This window comes from Paramisgurnus dabryanus, chromosome 23, assembly GCF_030506205.2.
Source record: "Paramisgurnus dabryanus chromosome 23, PD_genome_1.1, whole genome shotgun sequence".
Classification (NCBI taxonomy): Eukaryota; Metazoa; Chordata; class Actinopteri; order Cypriniformes; family Cobitidae; genus Paramisgurnus; species Paramisgurnus dabryanus.
Window position 1 is genome coordinate 23,820,893 of NC_133359.1, and position 19,091 is coordinate 23,839,983.

The following is a 19,091-nucleotide window of genomic DNA, read 5'->3' on the forward strand; positions in this document are numbered from 1 at the left end:
CTTGATGTCTGCAATGAACAAGTCTAATAAAACCTTCTTGTAAGTCATTTATTAACTATTTATTTAGCAGGTTTAATTTCATCCAAATTGGCAGAGCATTCAACATTTAATATATACGAAATATAGTGCTTTATATAAATATGTATAACATATAAATGAAAAGAGGGAGAGTTATATTTAAATTTATTAAGGGGATAACAAATTAAGACTATTTTTACTACCACTTTTTCCATAACCCCACACCTTTCACACAAACATGTAGGATGCTTTCCTATTAACTGTGATGTTTAAGTCCTGTATGTGCCTTATAATAAAATCTTCCTTTCTCTTTCCCCATGTTCTTCTTCCTCTACCTAATTGTATTTCATGCATATATTTCCTTGTCGCAATTATTTGTCATTTTTCATTTATCTTCTTTTTAATGGTTGACTTAAGTACTTTATATGCATCCCTTTGCCATAACCTACTAGCTTAATTGTCTGCATCCTCATTTCCGGACACCCCATTGTGTCATTATATGTGTCTGATGTAACATACATAATATGTAATCTTCAACACAATAATCTTGTCTAGTTTTGGACTGTTAATCATCGAGGCTTTCGAAAGCCGAACTTGAATGTGAACATATAAAAGCTTTACCTATATACTTATTTTATTTACTAAAATCTAACTTTTTTACTGCAAATAGTGTTTGCCTACAAAAATACGTCATCCCTGCGGCACTTTATTTCTTCGCATGCAGGGTTCCATATTCACACCTTTCCTGCCTGTTCAAAATGAAATCATCGTTTTGCTCGTCAACATACTTTATTAAAGATAAATATATCTTACAACACATTTAATGTAATACACACTTTATATATCCTCATTAATACATTTTGATTTCATCGTAAGCAACATAAATTGAACTTTTATATCAGGCGTTATTCAGAGGCAGCCAGTGGGGTCCTGCTTGTGTAAATGTCACTGAGTGTAGCGGTTACTCAACTCATGGGGTTCATGTTCGGATTTAGTGTAATGAAAAGTGGTTTATCAGAGTGATTTTAAGGTGAAGTAGCTGGAGGATGGCTCTCATGGCGGGGCTTCTCTCCGCGGCTGCTGTCTCTCTGCGCTCCGGATCGAGAGCTTTAATGCGATTCAACACACGAGCTGCAGCCCATCAGCAGGTGAGAGAGAGAGAGGACGCGCGCGTGTATGTGTGTTTATGTTACATCAGCCATTCACTCAATTGTGATCTATGTGGATAATTTGATCGAGTTGTTTTTTGCGTTTATAATGAAATATTTGATCCGACGTGTGTGGCCAAATAACACATGTATGATCAGTATGCTCTCTGACATGATGTGTGATCTTTAAATTACTTTAGTCTGTATCATGATGACTAAGCTGATATGATGAATGTCACTCTTCTTTCCTTTTCAGTTATTAGCCCTCAAACACTTTAAACCATCTGCATCCATAGGGAATATCTACTCATTCCCACGTTTACTGTATTCCACTGACCCACCTAAAGGTAAAACATCTGCAAACATGTAGACATTTTCATATTAAAACTGACATGGCAGTCAAGCACTCACAGTCTGAATGATTTTGGATCTGTCAGATGGAAAAGCAAGTGGACAAGAGCATCGGCCCGGTGGAGGGAAATGGAGGAAAGGAGGCAAAAAAGACTGGAAGAGTCGATTACTGCAGGTAAACCCGGATCACTTTCTCTTCCACATTAGGTTTTGGGTGTATCTTTTTAACCTGTCAAGACTTTGTCTTAAAAGGACATAGAAAGGCATTAAAGTTAACTGTGCTTGTCATGAATAATACCCGTTACATCCAGACTGGATGTTTATCATTACAATCTCACAACAAATTTTTTTGGTTTGGATAACAGTAATGAGATTTCACGGGGTGATGTTTTTTAAATGTTGTGAAATATGGTATGTGTGTGAGTAAAATATCAGTGCATGTTTTAAAATCTGTCTGATGTGATTTAATTGTGTTTATTGCTCTTGTCCTGTCACTCAGGGAGATGTGCCATGGGACGATAAGGATTTTCGGTATATTTTGATCACAGCAGGAGGTGTCGCATCTGTCCTGCTCTACCTGTACCTCAGAGATCCAGGGAGAGAGATCACATGGAAGGATTTTGTCCATCGGTACCTGGGAAGAGGCCTGGTGAGAAAAACATCTGTAATTTAATGTGAAGATGTATCACGTTTTAAAAGGGACAGTTGGCAGTCATATGCCCACTGTATAATGCAAAATTGAAAATTATGCAAAACTAAAAATTAAGTTATCTTCGCTCTTAAATCTCATAAGCATGCAAATATGTGCATGCCTACACAAATCTCACTGTGTGTGTCTTCAGAAGTCGAGGGGCCTCATTTACATGGATTAAAGTTTTCCGTCGCTAGACGGATTTCCGTCAATTGCAAAATTATTAAATTCACTTTTAATAAAGACGACGTGTATTCACCTTTTTTAAAGTTGGATGTGACCAAAGCCTGGAGTGGAGCCAAATCACGTTCCTCTCTCCACTGTAAGCGTTCTGTAATCACTACGCACCGGATCCACTCCGGGTTTTCTGGCTGTATCACGTTAAGCTGAGGTAAAACTTTATTTCAGCTAGCATGGACAAACTTGTAATGCAGAAAGGCTCCGATGTTTTGGCGATTGATAAAGGTGTAAAAGACCAATGGAGATTGACTTGGGTTAGCGAAATGATGAAGATTGGCAAGCCTTTCAGTTCGTGGGATAAGAAAACCAAACCGCCAGGTAATTTACGTGTCTTTGCGATTAGGTCTCCTGTATTTTGGGGGTAAATGATTTCTCACGTACGTGATCACCCGCTTCCCGTTTTTGACTGCTATGCTCATCAGGCCAGTTGCTGATACAACGGGTTTGTTAAACTTGTGGGTAAACTTAATGTGGCGCCACAAGAACCAAGAGGCAGATGACATCCACATCCTGTGAGAGCTTTTTCAGGAATCATAAGAGGAGACTGCTTCCGAAATGGTCTCGCGGCACTTTGATGTCATCCACCTGTCGGTTCTTGCAGTTTCATTTGCGTGTGGTCTCAAAAAACGTAACATTTGTACATATATTTAAGCGCCGCAGTTTATAAACAAGTGATATTAAGCCATACAAACACAAACAACAGTGTTAACGTTAAATGCGTTCGCTGTTTCTGTGTCAGAGCTGAACACGTAAGCCGCGCATTCGCTTCTCATTGAGCTTGTGAGTATTTTTGCCACTTTATTGGGCTTAAATACAAATATGCGTCAAAAATCCCGTCTTTGCAAGTATCCTCATATAAACACAACCATTTAGGTCTTAGGAGAAAGTAAACAGCAGAACCATTGCCCATAAAATAGCACATCAGCGCTGCCTCTATTGTAACATAATAATTTGTTGATAAAGGTACAGTCATCAATTAACAACTGTCACTATGGTTACAGACATCCTGTGCGAATTCTACACTAGTTTAACTCGAGTTACACGTTCAGGGTTTATATTCATACATAACGTTACTGTAAGCTGTTGTGTGAACAGAACAGACCCTGGATTATTCGTTTATGTGTACTGAATAATATGATATGAAAAAGTTGTATTTGTTCACATTAGTAAATGCATTATATAACTTGAAAAAACAATGAAAAATATAGAATATATAAGCATTTATTAATTCTTGTTTATGTCATTACAGTAATTGATGGTAGTTCATGGTGCATTCACTAATGATAACAGTTTCAACTTTGATTAAAAAAATTATTAGTAAATGCTAAAATAAATACATTTACAATTAATAAATAATTAATAAAAGATTCATTAAAGGTGGTGATATTCATGTTTTCTTTTTATATAGTGAGTTATTTAGCTGTTTCGCCTTCATCTTAAATGCCATGCAAACTACAGCCACCTATATATGCCACAGGCGACTTTATAATGGAATTAATGGCAAAAAATACACCCTTAAAATGCTAATGGTCTCGCCTACATTAAGTTTTGGTTAAAGAAATATGACTTGGCCTGAAAAAAATTTCAGTCAGAAGAATTTTTTTCACTTTAATCCATGCATTTATCAACATTGCATAGAAAATGTTCTATTTTTTTGACCTACGAATGAAATTTAGTATGTGCGTGAGTAAACAAAATCAAGATTTATCAAATGCGCGCACATGGTTCGTGTGCACATCAGTAAGTAATCATTGATGATAAATCCAATGTGTTCTTAAGCACCATGCTCGTGCACCTTCATGGTCATTTGCATTCCAAAACGCCTCCAATGAACCATATATGGTGACAACACCCCCCTTTATAAGTTACGTAGTTGTGCTTTTTCCCTCACCGCAATAATGGCAAAGAGAGTGAAAAAGAGCAACTTTACAGACACAGAAATTAAGTTACTGTTTGGTTCACTTAGTTCAAAAGAATTGACTAACAAAAGTAAACAAATCTGCATGGGAACATGTTACCAGTGAGTTTAATTCTGTTGAATATGAGGAGAGAACACTTCCAGAAAAAAAAGTGGTTTGACATTAAATTATCAGCCAAAAAAACGCCTCACAGCACACCAACGTAAAATCAGTGCAACTGAAGGAGGACAGACAGTAGCCACTTTCACACAGTAGTTCTGGTAAATTACCATAAATTTACTAGAATGAATTTGCCAGTAAATACAAAAATGTGCTGTTCACACATGCAGTGACGTTCCGTCTTTTTACCAGTAAGACATCATTCACACATCAGTATCAAAATACCGGTAAACTCGGAGAGAAAGCGGAAGTTACCTGTGGCGCGCGGCCGGCGAGCTCCGTCCGTGTTGTATTTGTAAACAATGGCGGGTTGTGACTTTATACGGACTTTACGGTCCGTATTTTGTTGTTTTCACATCTGTGGCAAACGGTCGCGAAGTTGCTCGTGACAAAACAAATTGCGTTAGGCGGCGTCAAACAGAACCTGCGTTTGGACATAAGGCTTCACAGATGGTGTGCTAAGGACGTCGGCAATATGGCAAAGAGATGGTAAGCTGTTTTAAACAACTTTGGTGAATAAATGTGGATGTTAACTTCAGGTTTGCTCGAATTTTAAGCAGCATGTCTGTGGAAACGAACGTAAACAGTGCTGGGGTAAACTTGTCATCTGTATAAAAAAACTTTCTGATTGGCCCGAGCTGTCAGCGCGGTCTGATGTCATCCGTTCAAAATGCCGGTAATCCTATATTTTTTGTTCACACATAGCGCTTACCGGTAAATTACTGGTAATCTTACAACCTGTCTTAAACCCTATTCACACAGACCTTTGGTCCCAGAAAATACCCGTAAAATTGCCAGACAAGCGTCTGTGTGAACAAAACTCGTCCCGTTAATATTCTGGGATCGTTGCCGGAAAGAGGACCTAGTCAGATACCCGGATAACCCTCTGTGTGAACAAGAAGCCGCAAGAATGCCGTAATGGGTGTGTCGTACAACACAAGTTATGGTTCAGCTCCTTACAACGGGAGATAACAGGCATATAAACATTCACCACGAGAAATGTTGCAAACTTGATTGAAGCAGTTATCAGGAAATGATAAATGAGACGCATAAACAATGAAGCACGTGCCGTAGTGAGAACGTGCGTGTCATGGCAACACGAAGTTGGTTCAACTCTTTAAAATAAGGAATTAACAACATTCACGATGAGAAATGTCAGCAAACTGGACTGAAGCAGATATCAGGTAAGTTAGCTCGTCATTTACTGCATTGAAACGAAGATCATTCAGCAGCATAAAAGAATATCGCGTCACGTGCTCATTTGAGCTATAATAAACGAAAATACCCGTGCGTCATCCCACCAAGATATATGGTTCAGCTCCTCAAAATGCAGGTTTTAAATGCATATAAACAATCACGATGAGAAATGTCTGAAAACTGTATTAAAGCAGAGATCAGGGAGCTTGTCAAATATCCATTCTGAAGCTGAGATCATTCACCAGCATAGAACTGTGCGTTCACGCACTCCTTTATAGTAATTTCATAAACAAAAATGCACGCGAGTTGTTTCTGGAGAGAGGAATAATAAATACTTTGCAAACTTCAGACGCTGCGTAGAAGAGAGGGCGGGACTTTCAACAGGTCACGTGTCTTTCTGGGACCATCAGATGCCGTGTAATCTTGGCAGTGTGAATGAACAAAAACTCTTAACTATTCCGGAAAAATCCAGGATGCCTGTCCCGTGTATTTTACGGAATCTCTGTGTGAGAAGGGCTTTACTGGTAAATTGGGAGCACTGATTTACCGGAAAGGTTCTATTCACACATGACCTGTTAAGGGCGATTTATAGTCGTGCGTAGGTCCTACGGCGTAGCTACGGCGTAGGCTATCCGTAGCCTGTGCGTAGCTCTGCGTAGCCTGACGCGCACCTCACACAATTTCTAACAGCGCATCGGCTCTACGCGGACCGTAAGCGCTGTGATTGGTCCACCAGAACCCCTCCCGTCAGGTAAAAAAACTGCGTCATAGGTATTTCCGTTTGAGATGGTGAAAACAAAGATGAGCCAAGTTGAGGAGTGATTAAACTTAAACTGAAACATAAGTCGCTGTTTATTTACTTCCATCATTGCTGGTCTTCTCAAATTATACACAAAAAGTTGCTATTTCTTCTTCGTTTGTGGGTTAAGTTGCTTAGCTTCTTCTTCTGTGACGACTTCTGCTGCTACTGTGGTTACACGCGTGATTACTGCCAACCAGCGGTTTCGCGTGTCTTTGCACGTCGACGGCGACGCACAAGTATAAATGAAAACCGACGCGGAACCTACGCCGTCGCTGCTATGCCGTAGGACCTACGCACGACTATAAATCGCCCTTTAGATGCAATTTACCAGTAAATGACCAGTAAAGACTGTATGTGTGAAAGGGACTAGTGACAGAACTTTCCACCTTGGACAGCCGCATATAACCAGCAGCACCATCTGCGCGATCTTTGAAAAAGCACTCCCGGCGGAATGGATGATTTGCAAAGTCTTCCAATAACGCAAGATAAGCCATTGCACTGTGTCAAGCATTTGTTGGAGCTTTCATTTATAGGGGTAGACACCAACTTGACGACAAATCACAAATAAATCATTAACTTCAACACTGGCTTGCTGTTACTATATTGACACAAATAATTTTTAACACCTGCTTGTGGATAATAAATACGCATTTCTTTACACACTGGGAATGATCCTGTGTTGTATCGCTATTCTACCACTTGATTCTGTGCGTAAGCATGCTCCAAGGTGTGCATATATTTACACACATTTCTACGTATAAGTGCAATTTGATAAATTCCACACTTTGGGTAAAACTGTTTCTACGCATACTTATGTTTGTACGCACGCTATGCACAATATATATAAAAGTAGTAATTGTTTAAAATAGTTAATTAGCATTTTTATTTCAAATGACCCGACCGACCGCGACCCAAATATGATAAAAATAATTTTGGATGACTCGTAACTCATTTTGGATCAACCCGCGCATGACTGGTCACAATAGAGGGTATGCATTGACGTCACTTTTCCATGTGACCATGCCGAAGCACGCTCTGTTGAGTGGCAAACATTCAACAAAATTGCTGGTTTTCATAGTGGTTGCTGCGGAAATGCCAGTAAAACTGACTATTATCAGCTTAAATTGAATTTAGTTGAACTTAATAGCAGAGGTGGACAATACTTAGCTATAGGGATGGGCGATATGGCCTAAAATCCATATTGCGTTATACATTGCAGCCTCTTGCGATAGCGATATGTATTGCGATATAATAATTTCAATAGACTCGTTTCAGAACAGGTTATATAGACCCTTACAAAAGCCAAACTGCTAAAAAGTAAGTAAAAGTAAACCGTTATGGCCAGATTAGTCTTATTATCTCTCTTAGCTGGAACTTTTGCCTGACACACTCTACAGCAGGGGTGTCCAGACTTTTTTGTGTGGTGATGATCTACTTTTAAAATGATAAAGCCGACAAGATCTATCTGCTAAAAAACACAGTTAATTATTTTTATAACACTAAACACTTTAAATGCTTGTGGGGACTATACTGCATATATATGAAACATATACATATACATATACATTATGGCTTGAATCCAAAAAATAGATGTTGCATTGGTCTTTTTCACGAGTTCCTCTGTTTCGCTCACGCTTTCATCCATGTTGTGTCATCAACACGCATTATCGCGATAGTGCAATAGATTTAAAATCTCTATCGTATTCCAATTTTCTATCGTTTATATTGCATATCGTTTATATTGCCCATCCCTACTTAGCTACATTATTTACATTTCCAAGCATTAGGGTGTTTGTCTTGGGAAAATTTTTATTTCACTACATTCGTAAGCATAGTATCATACTGTATATATCACATATTAAAATGTATTTAATACCTAATTACATTAAAATTGTGTATGGCAATTTATGTAAATAATAAATGTAAAACAAAAACTTGCATTTATGAAATGTAATAGAGTAAAAATTATGATAATATGCTTTTGAATGTATGTTTTCCAAAGAAAAACACTGATAAAATACAAATATTTGAAAAAATACTTTAAGCAGAAAGTAAAATACTTTAAGTAATGTCCATCTCTGCTTGATAGTGACCCTAGCAACTTGTCAACCCACCTGTGGTCAGTGGACGCTGACATTAACGTCCTATTAACAATCTATTTACTTCTCCTTTCAGTGTTTTTTGGCAGTCTGTAAAATGATAGCTCTGAATTCTTATTAAATTTGTTAGTACAGTCTATCGCACAACAGCTTTTTCCCATTTAGATGCGTTTTTCCAGTGTTTTCGTTGATTTTACACTGGACACTAATTCTGCAGCTCTGTCTTTTTGCTGTGTGAACAAAACCTTTATTGTTTAATTATAGAAAGATGACAATAGAACATTTGTGAAACATTTATATATTCCATTTCACATTTACAAAATCTTTTCATGTTGAAGAACATGAATGTGTTGAGAATTTAATTGAAACAACCAAAACTTATTTTATTTCCACAGGTCGAACGTTTAGAGGTGGTAAACAAACAGTTTGTCAGGGTCATCCTGGTACCAGAGGCTGATACCACAGAAGTAAGTTACATCATCTTTATAAAAATCTATATGTTGGATTTCTTCACAGATGAAGTATCACCATCATATTTAACAGCTTCACAGATGTGTTATGCTATTAAATAACCATGCATTTTCCTGTATAATAAAGACTACTGAATGCATTTTGCTGTTATGGCACAAACATGATTTTGTCTTCCTCTAGAGCTATGTGTGGTTTAACATTGGCAGTGTGGACTCATTCGAGCGCAATCTGGAAGCTGCTCATTATGAGCTGGGTCTGGAGCCGTCCCATCGAGCATCTGTGGTTTATACCTCGGAGAGTGATGGGTGAGTCTGTCTGCACAAAACCAGCTAGATGCTTACATTAAGACACAGAGATTCATTTTTGTTACAAGTATCTGTAAACATTTAAAGGGATAGTTCACCCAAAAATCTAAATTTTCTCTTTATTTACTTGCCTTAATGTTGTTTTAACCCCAATATCTTAGTTCTTCAGATTTTTTGAAATTCAGAAGTATTGCCTCTCTTTCAATGCACATTCTCTGTGTCCTATGTATTTTTTTACCTATGTGTAACAACTGAAACAACAGTGATATCCACAACAAGAAAGTAAAAGAGTAAATGTCTTCAGGCAGGGCACATAAAGTCCATCTGTAGTCAATAATTGCATCAGTTAAACTCATCTTTAAGCCTAATAATAGCATATTTAACTCTACACCCTACACTATCTCCAGGTCCATTCTCATGAGTTTCATTCCCACCTTGCTGTTGATTGGCTTCTTACTTTTCACTCTACGGCGTGGGCCAATGGGAGGAGGAATGGGCGGCGGAAAAGGCGGACCTTTCAGCATGAGCGAGTCCACTGCCAAGATGATGAATGACAACATTGAGGTGAAGTTTAAGGACGTTGCTGGATGTGAAGAGGCCAAGGTGGAGATCATGGAGTTCGTAAATTTCCTCAAGAACCCACAACAGTACCAGGACCTGGGTGCTAAGATTCCTAAGGTATGACCTTACAAAGAGCTATGAAGATTTATGATGACCTGTATGAGAAACTTCATTATTGTATATGATGTGTATTTTTAGGGTGCCGTGCTTTCAGGTCCGCCGGGCACAGGAAAAACACTTCTTGCTAAAGCCACTGCTGGAGAAGCCAATGTTCCTTTTATTACAGTCAACGGTTCAGAGTTTCTTGAGATGTTTGTTGGAGTTGGACCAGCCCGAGTAAGTCTATGCGGTTTTAGTTTTCCCAAAAATAAATAAATATATAAGTTCAGCTCGCAGAAGATTACTTGAATCAGACGTTATTTTATGTGATGTTAGGTGAGAGACATGTTCTCTATGGCGAGAAAGAACGCTCCCTGCATCCTCTTCATCGATGAGATTGATGCCGTGGGGAGGAAAAGAGGTGGGGGGAATTTCGGTGGCCAGAGCGAACAGGAAAACACCCTTAATCAGCTGCTGGTCGAGATGGACGGTAAGAGATCACAGGTTATAAGGGCTGAGCAGGTGCTTGTGTGAAATAAAGTTTTATAATGTTTCTTTTTCCATCTCAAAATGTATTTTTCTGCTGACGTCACTCAGGTCAGATAGCTGTCTAACCATTGTTTTTGGCTGACTGTTGGTAAATCTTTTCAGTAGTTAACATGGTCATTTATGGAAAATGTATTGCGTTACAAAAGTAAAATAAGTCACAAATGCAATTTCTGTGTACAAGGGACACACTGAAATTTTGGGCGGCAAAATGTTTCGGACAAAAATTTTACTTTATAAAATACTTGAATAAAAATTGTGATTATTTTATAGATTTGTAGTTTGTCCCACTTAGATTTGTTAGATAAATACACTTATACAAAATAGTCTGAATGAATAAATTATATTATATTTTTATTTATTTATTATATACAGTGAGGAAAATAAGTATTTGAACACCCTGCAATTTTGCAAGTTCTCCCACTTAGAAATCATGGAGGGGCTGAAATTGTCATCGAGAGACATAATCTTAAAAAAAAAATCCAGAAAACACAATGTATGATTTTTTTTATTATTTATTTGTATGATACTGCTGCAAATAATTATTTGAACACCTGAGAAAGTCAATGTTAAAATTTGGTACAGTACATTCCTGTAGTTTTTCACCAGGTTTGCACACACTGCAGGAGGGATTTTGGCCCACTCCTCTACACAGATCTTCTCTAGATCAGTCAGGTTTCTGGCCTGTCGCTGAGAAACATGGAGTTTGAACTCCCTCCAAAGATTCTCTATTGGGTTTAGGTCTGGAGACTGGCTAGGCCACACCAGAACCTTGATATGCTTCTTACAGAGCCACTCCTTGGTTATCCTGGCTGTGTGCTTCATGTTGGAAGACCCAGCCTCGACCCATCTTCAATGCTCTAACTGAGGGAAGGAGTGGATTCCCCAAAATCTCGCAATACATGGCCACGCTCATCCTCTCCTTAATACAGTGCAGTTGCCCTGTCCCATGTGCCAAAAAACACCCCCAAAGCATGATGCTACCATCCCCATACTGCCCTACAGAGGCAAAAGGCAGTAACTTTGTTTTTGGTCGAAACTTAGTTATTGATATTTTTGGGACATTCAAGACCTCCTTTATCTTGTGGATAAGTATCTTGAGTCAATGTTGTTGTTGTTGAGAAAATAAAATCAAGAAGAAAATAACTGACAACTAAAGTCACTAAAAAGTCTAAACTTTAAAGTCATTTTTCTCAGTTCTACACTCTAGTGAGTTAAGGTCTTTTGCCTTTATGGGCAGCATGCTTCACAGTAGGGATGGTGTTCTTGGGATGGTACTCATCATTTTTCTTCCTCCAAGTACGTTTAGTGGAATTATGACCAAAAAGTTCTATTTTGGTCTCATCTGACCACATGACTTTCTCCCATGACTCATCTGGATCATCCAAATGGTCATTGGCAAACTTAAGACGGGCCTGGACATGTGCTGGTTTGAGCAGGGGAACCCTCCGTGCCATTCATGATTTCAAACCATGACGTCTTTGTGTATTACCAACAGTAACCTTGAAAACGGTGGTCCCAGCTCTTTTCAGGTCATTGACCAGCTCTTCCCGTGACGTTCTGGGCTGATTTCTCACCTTTCTTAGGATCGGGATTGAGACCCCACGAGGTGAGATCTTGCATGGAGCCCCAGTCCCAGGGAGATTGACCGTTATGTTTAGCTTCTTTCATTTTCTAATGATTGCTCCAACAGTGAACCTTTTTTCACCAAGATGGTTGGCAATTTCTCTGTAGCCCTTTCCAGCCTTGTGGAGGTGTACAATTTTGTATCTAGTGTCTTTGGACAGCTCTTTGGTCTTGGCCATGTTAGTAGTTGGATTCTTACTGATTGTATGGGGTGGACAGGTGTCTTTATGCAGCTAATGACCTCAAAAAGGTGCATCTAATTTAGGATAATAAATGAAGTGGAGGTGGACATTTTAAAGGCAGACTAACAGGTCTTTAAGGGTCAGAATTCTAGCTGCTAGACAGGTGTTCAAATACTTATTTGCAGCTGTATCATACAAATAAATAGTTAAAAAATCATACAATGAGTGCGTTTACATGCACAGAATAAGCGGATAACTATAAAAAATCTGCTTATTATAGAAAACTGTTTTCATGCGTTTACATGCAAATCAATAAGCCGGCTATGCAGTCAACTGCGTACATGGGACTTGGAGAATTATCAGTTTTCTCGCAGGCAGTGACGTCACCGCCTATAGTACATAATAGTCGATCAAAAAGCGACGGCATATCTGTCTTAAGCTATATTGTTGTATCTCTTCTCGTGTCTGCAGAACCTGTAAATGTAACATGAGCTTTTATTTTAACAGTTTCTCTGCCAACTGCTTTAGTCGAGCGGAGACTTTTATACGTTACTTTGCGCTTACTTCCGCGCGTGACGTTCATCTTTCATACGCGGGGACATGCGCACATGGACAAAACCGTGAGAAAGCCGGTTAAGGTGTTTACATGCCACGCGAAATCGGCGTAATGAGCAAAAAACTACCTGTGCCGATCGGTTTTTGCTTACGCCGTTTATGGGCTTTCCCCGATTAAAGAAAACCGCTTCACGCGTTTACATGACCCCACACGTTATCAGTTTATTGAGCATAATCGGCGTAAGACTGTGCATGTAAACGCACTCATTGTGATTTCTGGATTTTTTTTATAATATGTCTCTCACAGTGGACATGCACCTACGATGACAATTTCAAAAATAGAACTTTCAAAAAAGCAGGGTGTTCAAATACTTATTTCCCTCACTGTATATATTTTTAAAGACATTTTCAGTTTTTTGAAATGCATTCAGAATTTTCATTTTGGTACGTCACTGAGTACTTATCTAAATCAACTGCAGTCTTTATTTTCATTTGACTATAGTATAATGGTACAATTTATAAACCTTTTTCTTATTTACTTTGCTTTTACAGGTTTTAATACTAGCACAAACGTTGTAGTTCTGGCTGGTACAAACAGACCAGACGTCCTGGATCCAGCATTGATGCGTCCGGGAAGATTTGACAGGCAGATTTACATTGGTATGAATTTCCTCTACACAGTATAGTTTAGTACAAGTTTCACTATATGTGATATTTGTATAGATTCCATTTAAGTTAAAGCATTTTATGGGTTTGCCGAATTCCTCAGGACCACCTGATATTAAGGGTCGAGCGTCCATCTTCAAAGTGCACCTTCGGCCTCTCAAACTGGATCCCAGTCTGGATAGTAATGCTATCGCGAGGAAGATGGCAGCTGCCACACCTGGATTCACTGGTGAGTAATGATGATGATGAGTGTAATTGCATGATAATTATGTTAATTAAATATTTTAAAGTGTAGATATAATTTTGCTGTTTGGCTAACATTGTTTTTTGATGTTCCTGCCTCAGGTGCTGATATTGCTAATGTGTGTAATGAAGCTGCCCTTATTGCTGCCAGACATCTGAATGAATATATCGATGTTAAACACTTTGAGCAGGCCATTGACAGAGTCATTGGAGGTACAAAGGAACACATTGATCATTTTTAGAGTAATTGTGTTGTTTCTTTAAAGCTGTAAATCTGTAACTCTGGCCTCTCTCAGACATAAAACTGGCCTCAGTTTCAAACATAAAATTGCATTTATTTGCAGAGTAAATTTTAGGACATGCGTTGTGATCACTGCATCAGAGCAGATAACACTTAAAAGTCATATATCGGAAAAAAATGTCATCTGAATAAGTGAGACATATCTGCCGCGTTGTTACGGCTAAATTAAAACGTAAATATTTCAACATTTAATTATGTTGTTTATAGCAAAAAGTCTATGCCAGTATTTAATCCTTTCAGATGTTAAAAAGCCCTGCAGATTTGAAATATTGTTTTAGCACAAGCTCTGTCATGTTCCATTTTTTACACTGAAGATTCTTTACAGTTTGAGCTTTTATTGTTTTAACAACAGATGATTTCCCAAATGTAAGGACGTAATAAATTGACATTCTCCTGTGCCTGGTTACATGAAAACCCTTATCTATAAGGTTAAATTTTAATCGCTTTGAGGTTTTCTGAATACAGTACTTTTCAGTATGTTATTGGCGACACAAATCCATAATTTCTAATTATTATTCTCGCAAAAATCCAACCCGTCCAAGCACGTTATAAAACATTATTATCAGTTTACCGTTGCGAATAAGGGTATGTAAGAAATGTTTTTTTACCATACATATTTTTTTATTTTTAACTAGCCAAAGTTACGGATTGCAGCTTTAAAATCTTTTGACAGTCAAATATTTTTGACTACATTTCTTGCAGAATATTCCACCATAGTAAATGAGACCTTGCCATCAATCTTGTCACCGGTTTTTATTTATTGATATTCAGTATATATTTATATTTTGCACCATATTGCATTTCTCCTAAATAGCACCAATGTCATTTTTGCAGCTCTCAAGGCATCTATAAAATAGCCATATAAAATGGATTTGTAGTGATAAATGATAGGTGCATTCATCCTTTAGGTCTGGAGAAGAAGACGCAGGTCTTACAGCCCACTGAGAAAAAGACAGTAGCCTATCACGAGGCAGGACATGCAGTAGTGGGCTGGTTTCTCCAACATGCTGACCCACTCCTCAAGGTAATCTTCGGACATTTATTCGCTTCAGGGTCTCAACACAAGCATTTAGCACTTGCGTAATGTTCACATCAATCAGAATTTCATGGTATGCATTCAGTATTGTGTCAAACTCAATGTAGCTATACACACGCTCAGTCTCTCTGTCATCTTGCTTTTCACTTTTATATAATCATAAATCATGTGAATTACCAGTCAAAATTATAGTTTGATCCATTTGAAAATGTAATAGTTAGCTTGACACTTGTAGTGTTCAGTGATTCATGAGACACATACTTCAGTGTGGACTTAACCCTTATGTGTTGGGGATGTTTTCATCCACTAGTTTTTTTTTTTTTTGTCTTAATTTGTCCATAACTTTCTCTGTTTCAGCACATTGAATGATCTTTGGTAACAAATCGTATATTGACACACCTATTTTAAGAAAATGCTTTGACATTTTTCAAAAACTCAACAATAGACTGTGGGCAAATTTACTACCCTTTTGTGTTGTTTGTGGATGAAAACATCCACTAAATTAAACAGCTGTAAAAATTGATCAGAAAAATGTTCAGGGTTCCCACGGGACCCTGAAATCCTTGAAACTTTGTGAATCTGGGGTAAAAAAAATCAAGGCCCTGGGAAGTTTTTGAAAATTTACATACATAGATACAAAGTGCTTGAATCTATTTTATGCAAGAAGTTTTCTGGGAAAAAAATCCATATTATTCCCTGTGTAGTGTAGGATAATATCATAAAAATTCTAGACTTTTTAAGCCCACATGTTAAACTGTTCGCTTTAAATGCTTATATCTTCTGTATGCAAATGTTGATTCATATCAAAATGTTTTTTGCATAGTTGTGTTTGACACATGAAAACGTCTCGGGTTACGTATGTAACTGTTGTTCCCTGAGAAGGGAACGAGACGCTGCGTCTCCCTTGCCATACTTCCTGCGTCCCTGTAACGCCGTCTTTGGCAATATTTCAGATAGCGATATACTTCCTGGCTCACCTGTCACCCTGTCTTTGTCGTTAAGCCTCACAATTGGTTGAATTTGATATACACATTTAGACGCACTTATCCCTGGAGGCGTCCCCAAAGTGTCACCGCAGTGACACAGGGCGAGTTCCCTCGAAAGGGAATTGTAACAATGTATCTTAAATGATAACTCGATGTACCTTTTTCACAGTCTTGGGCATGTCAAAGATGAGTAAAAACATTGGCTTTATGCATTTTTAGTTTTTGTGCAGCATCAGGTTTTATTTTTTTCTTCCTCATTTATTGTTCTTGGATGTTTTTGTCCCATTGACTTCCATTATAACCACATTTTTTGATTGCAGAGCCATGACACCTTATTATCATGCATTCTTGATTGTTGGTGGTTTTTCATTTTGCAAAGAGATAAAATGTTTAATTTTTACTGTTGATAACCATGTGGCATCATTAACCCTTTAGTAGGCCTATGCAAAAACAGAGCTTTTTATATTGAAAATCAGTGACATTACTTATGAACTTGGCAATTAAAGAGTTAAAATCATATCTTTTCTGTAAAGATTTGATAGTTTTGATCAGTAGTGAGGTTTGTACACAGATTTATGCAAAATAATTTGAAAAATATTAATCTGATATTGAATGCTTTTATTGGCAATTATGAGGAATTTAATTTCTCTGTTATAATCTCTGTTTTTTCACAAAATATTTAAATTTTTACTGCACTGAAATAAAGTGACAATAAGTTGAAATGCAGAAGGCCAATAGCAATTACACTGCAAAAAGATATCTTGTATGTGTTACAGCTCAAAAACACACTATTGCCAAAACGTGCGACGACATGAAAAAAATTAATTATAAAGCTCACCAATAATAAAGACTTTATTCAAGTTATAGATTTGAAGTTTCTCCAAAACCTGTTTATTAACATAAGCCAGTGCAAAATTGTGATTATTGACTGTTATTCCCTGATTGCATATTCCAGGTTTCAATAATTCCCAGAGGAAAAGGTCTGGGCTATGCACAATACCTTCCGAAAGAGCAGTACTTGTATACACGAGAGCAGCTGTTCGACAGGATGTGTATGATGCTGGGTGGACGTGTGGCCGAGAAGGTGTTTTTCAGCAGAATCACCACTGGTGCGCATGATGACCTTAAGAAGGTCACGCAGTCAGCATACGCTCAGGTACAGAGGTTCTGTCTGGAATCTTACTCGCATACTCGGTGGTACAGGTTTTTTTTCAGCATTCTTCAAAGGTTCCTCTTTTGTGTTTCACAAAAGGCAAGAAAATCATGAAAACAACATGGTCAGTAAATGACCAATTTGTCATTCTTTAGGTGAATTATTTCAAGTGCCTCTCAAGTGTACAGTGGTGATGGTACATACACCACACTTGTGGGTTCAACTCTGCAACCTTTTATTTACTAGCTCGATCCTTAACCACTGTGCCACACCAGCAATGATATAATTCAATTTCAAATCTTCCTCCCTAACCTCCCCAATTCTACAGATTGTGCAGTTTGGCATGAGCGAGAAGGTTGGGCAGGTTTCATTTGATCTGCCCAGACAAGGTGAGATGGTTCTGGAGAAGCCCTACAGTGAAGCCACAGCAGAGCTTATTGATCAGGAGGTCAGAGAGCTGGTTGACAAGGCCTTCAGCAGAACTCTGGAGCTTATCACTGAGAAACGAGAGCAGGTGGACATGGTGAGAACATCTTGCTTTAAACAACCACGTCTCTGCAGTCCTGCTTGAATGTTTGAAAATACTGATGCCTAGGTCATATTAAGCTGAAATATTGGCTTTAATGACTTTGTTTTGAGTTAACTTGAGTTGACTTGTTAAACGGTTAATAGATAATCATCACTAGTTGCAATTACAACAGTCCTCAAGATCATATTAGAGATATGCACTGATGATGTGCCGCAGGGTTCAGTGCTTGGTCCAGTTCAGTTTCTCATGTACATGCTTTCCTCTTAAGCAAGAGTCAAAAAAACGTGCATCTATGTACAGTCAAGTTACTCAGTTCTATCAAAGGCAGAGTTTTTAGTTTAGGTGATGTTGAAATGACAGTTTAAAGTAACTCTGGTGTGATTTTAAGATTATGTTGAATGTGTGATCGGTGTAATTATGCACTTCTTTTTGTGTTTAGGTTGGACGGCGTCTGCTAGAAAAAGAAGTTCTAGACAAAGCTGATATGGTCGAGTTGCTGGGGCCCAGGCCATTTGAGGAGAAGTCCACATATGAGGAATTTGTAGAGGGCACGGGCAGCTTTGAAGAAGACACAAGCCTTCCAGAAGGCTTGAAGGACTGGAACCAAGACAGAAGAGAAAAACAGGAGGAAACACCAGACTCACAGGAAAAACAGGCTGCTTGAATTGAACACAAAATACTTTCCACCTGACTGGTACACTTGCCTTACTGTGGTCAATCTGTGAGACAGGAGCATCAGTTATCTTGGCCTCATATACAAAGATTGTGATTTTCCCTGGAATTTCCCTTGGACATCCAGTGTTAACCAAAAGCAGGGAAAGACTTCTGTAGTTCAGATGCCTTAATTTGTTGATATACACCATGACGATTTCAATACCCAGGCCAGCACTGATGTCTATATGTTAACTCAGACTTGGGGACAGATCAAGAATCTACAATTATGTTTAGTTATTTTTATCCTAAGGTTCATGCCATTGCATCATAGACTAAATTTAATCTTTTTATCTGCTCTTATCTTCCTCTTTATATAGAAATGGAAGAAAAATCTGTATATTTGTACAATTTTCATGTGTGTGTTCTGGTTAAAAAAATGTTTTGAACTTGTACTTATTTAATTAAATGAAAGAGGTCATCTCAGTTTTCCCTGAACTTTATCCCTGTACATTATACACAGCTATTTACCTCACAAGTAAGGTAAGGATCATTAA

At 38.1% G+C, this 19,091-nt stretch overlaps 1 protein-coding gene across 1 annotated transcript; it reads left to right on the plus strand.

The window, feature by feature from the left end:
* Positions 1-948: 948 nt before the first annotated feature.
* Positions 949-19,020, plus strand: afg3l1 (AFG3-like AAA ATPase 1). Its single transcript, XM_065291313.2, has 16 exons — positions 949-1,166; positions 1,423-1,513; positions 1,604-1,692; positions 2,017-2,166; positions 9,020-9,091; positions 9,276-9,400; positions 9,808-10,078; positions 10,160-10,297; positions 10,397-10,550; positions 13,522-13,629; positions 13,739-13,864; positions 13,981-14,091; positions 15,088-15,203; positions 17,157-17,357; positions 17,683-17,877; positions 18,323-19,020. Exons 1-16 carry the CDS (start codon positions 1,065-1,067, stop codon positions 18,545-18,547), a joined length of 2,274 nt encoding a protein of 757 aa, XP_065147385.1. The 5' UTR covers positions 949-1,064; the 3' UTR covers positions 18,548-19,020.
* The last annotated feature ends 71 nt before the right edge of the window (positions 19,021-19,091 follow it).

Bases quoted from the DNA above. Each gene is read 5' to 3' on its own strand.
- afg3l1 (XM_065291313.2), top strand. From the start codon at position 1,065: ATGGCTCTCATGGCGGGGCTTCTCTCCGCGGCTGCTGTCTCTCTGCGC. The intron at 1,693-2,016 runs GTAAACCCGGAT...CCTGTCACTCAG, and splicing joins GGAAGAGTCGATTACTGCAG to GGAGATGTGCCATGGGACGA. The intron at 13,630-13,738 runs GTATGAATTTCC...CGAATTCCTCAG, and splicing joins TGACAGGCAGATTTACATTG to GACCACCTGATATTAAGGGT.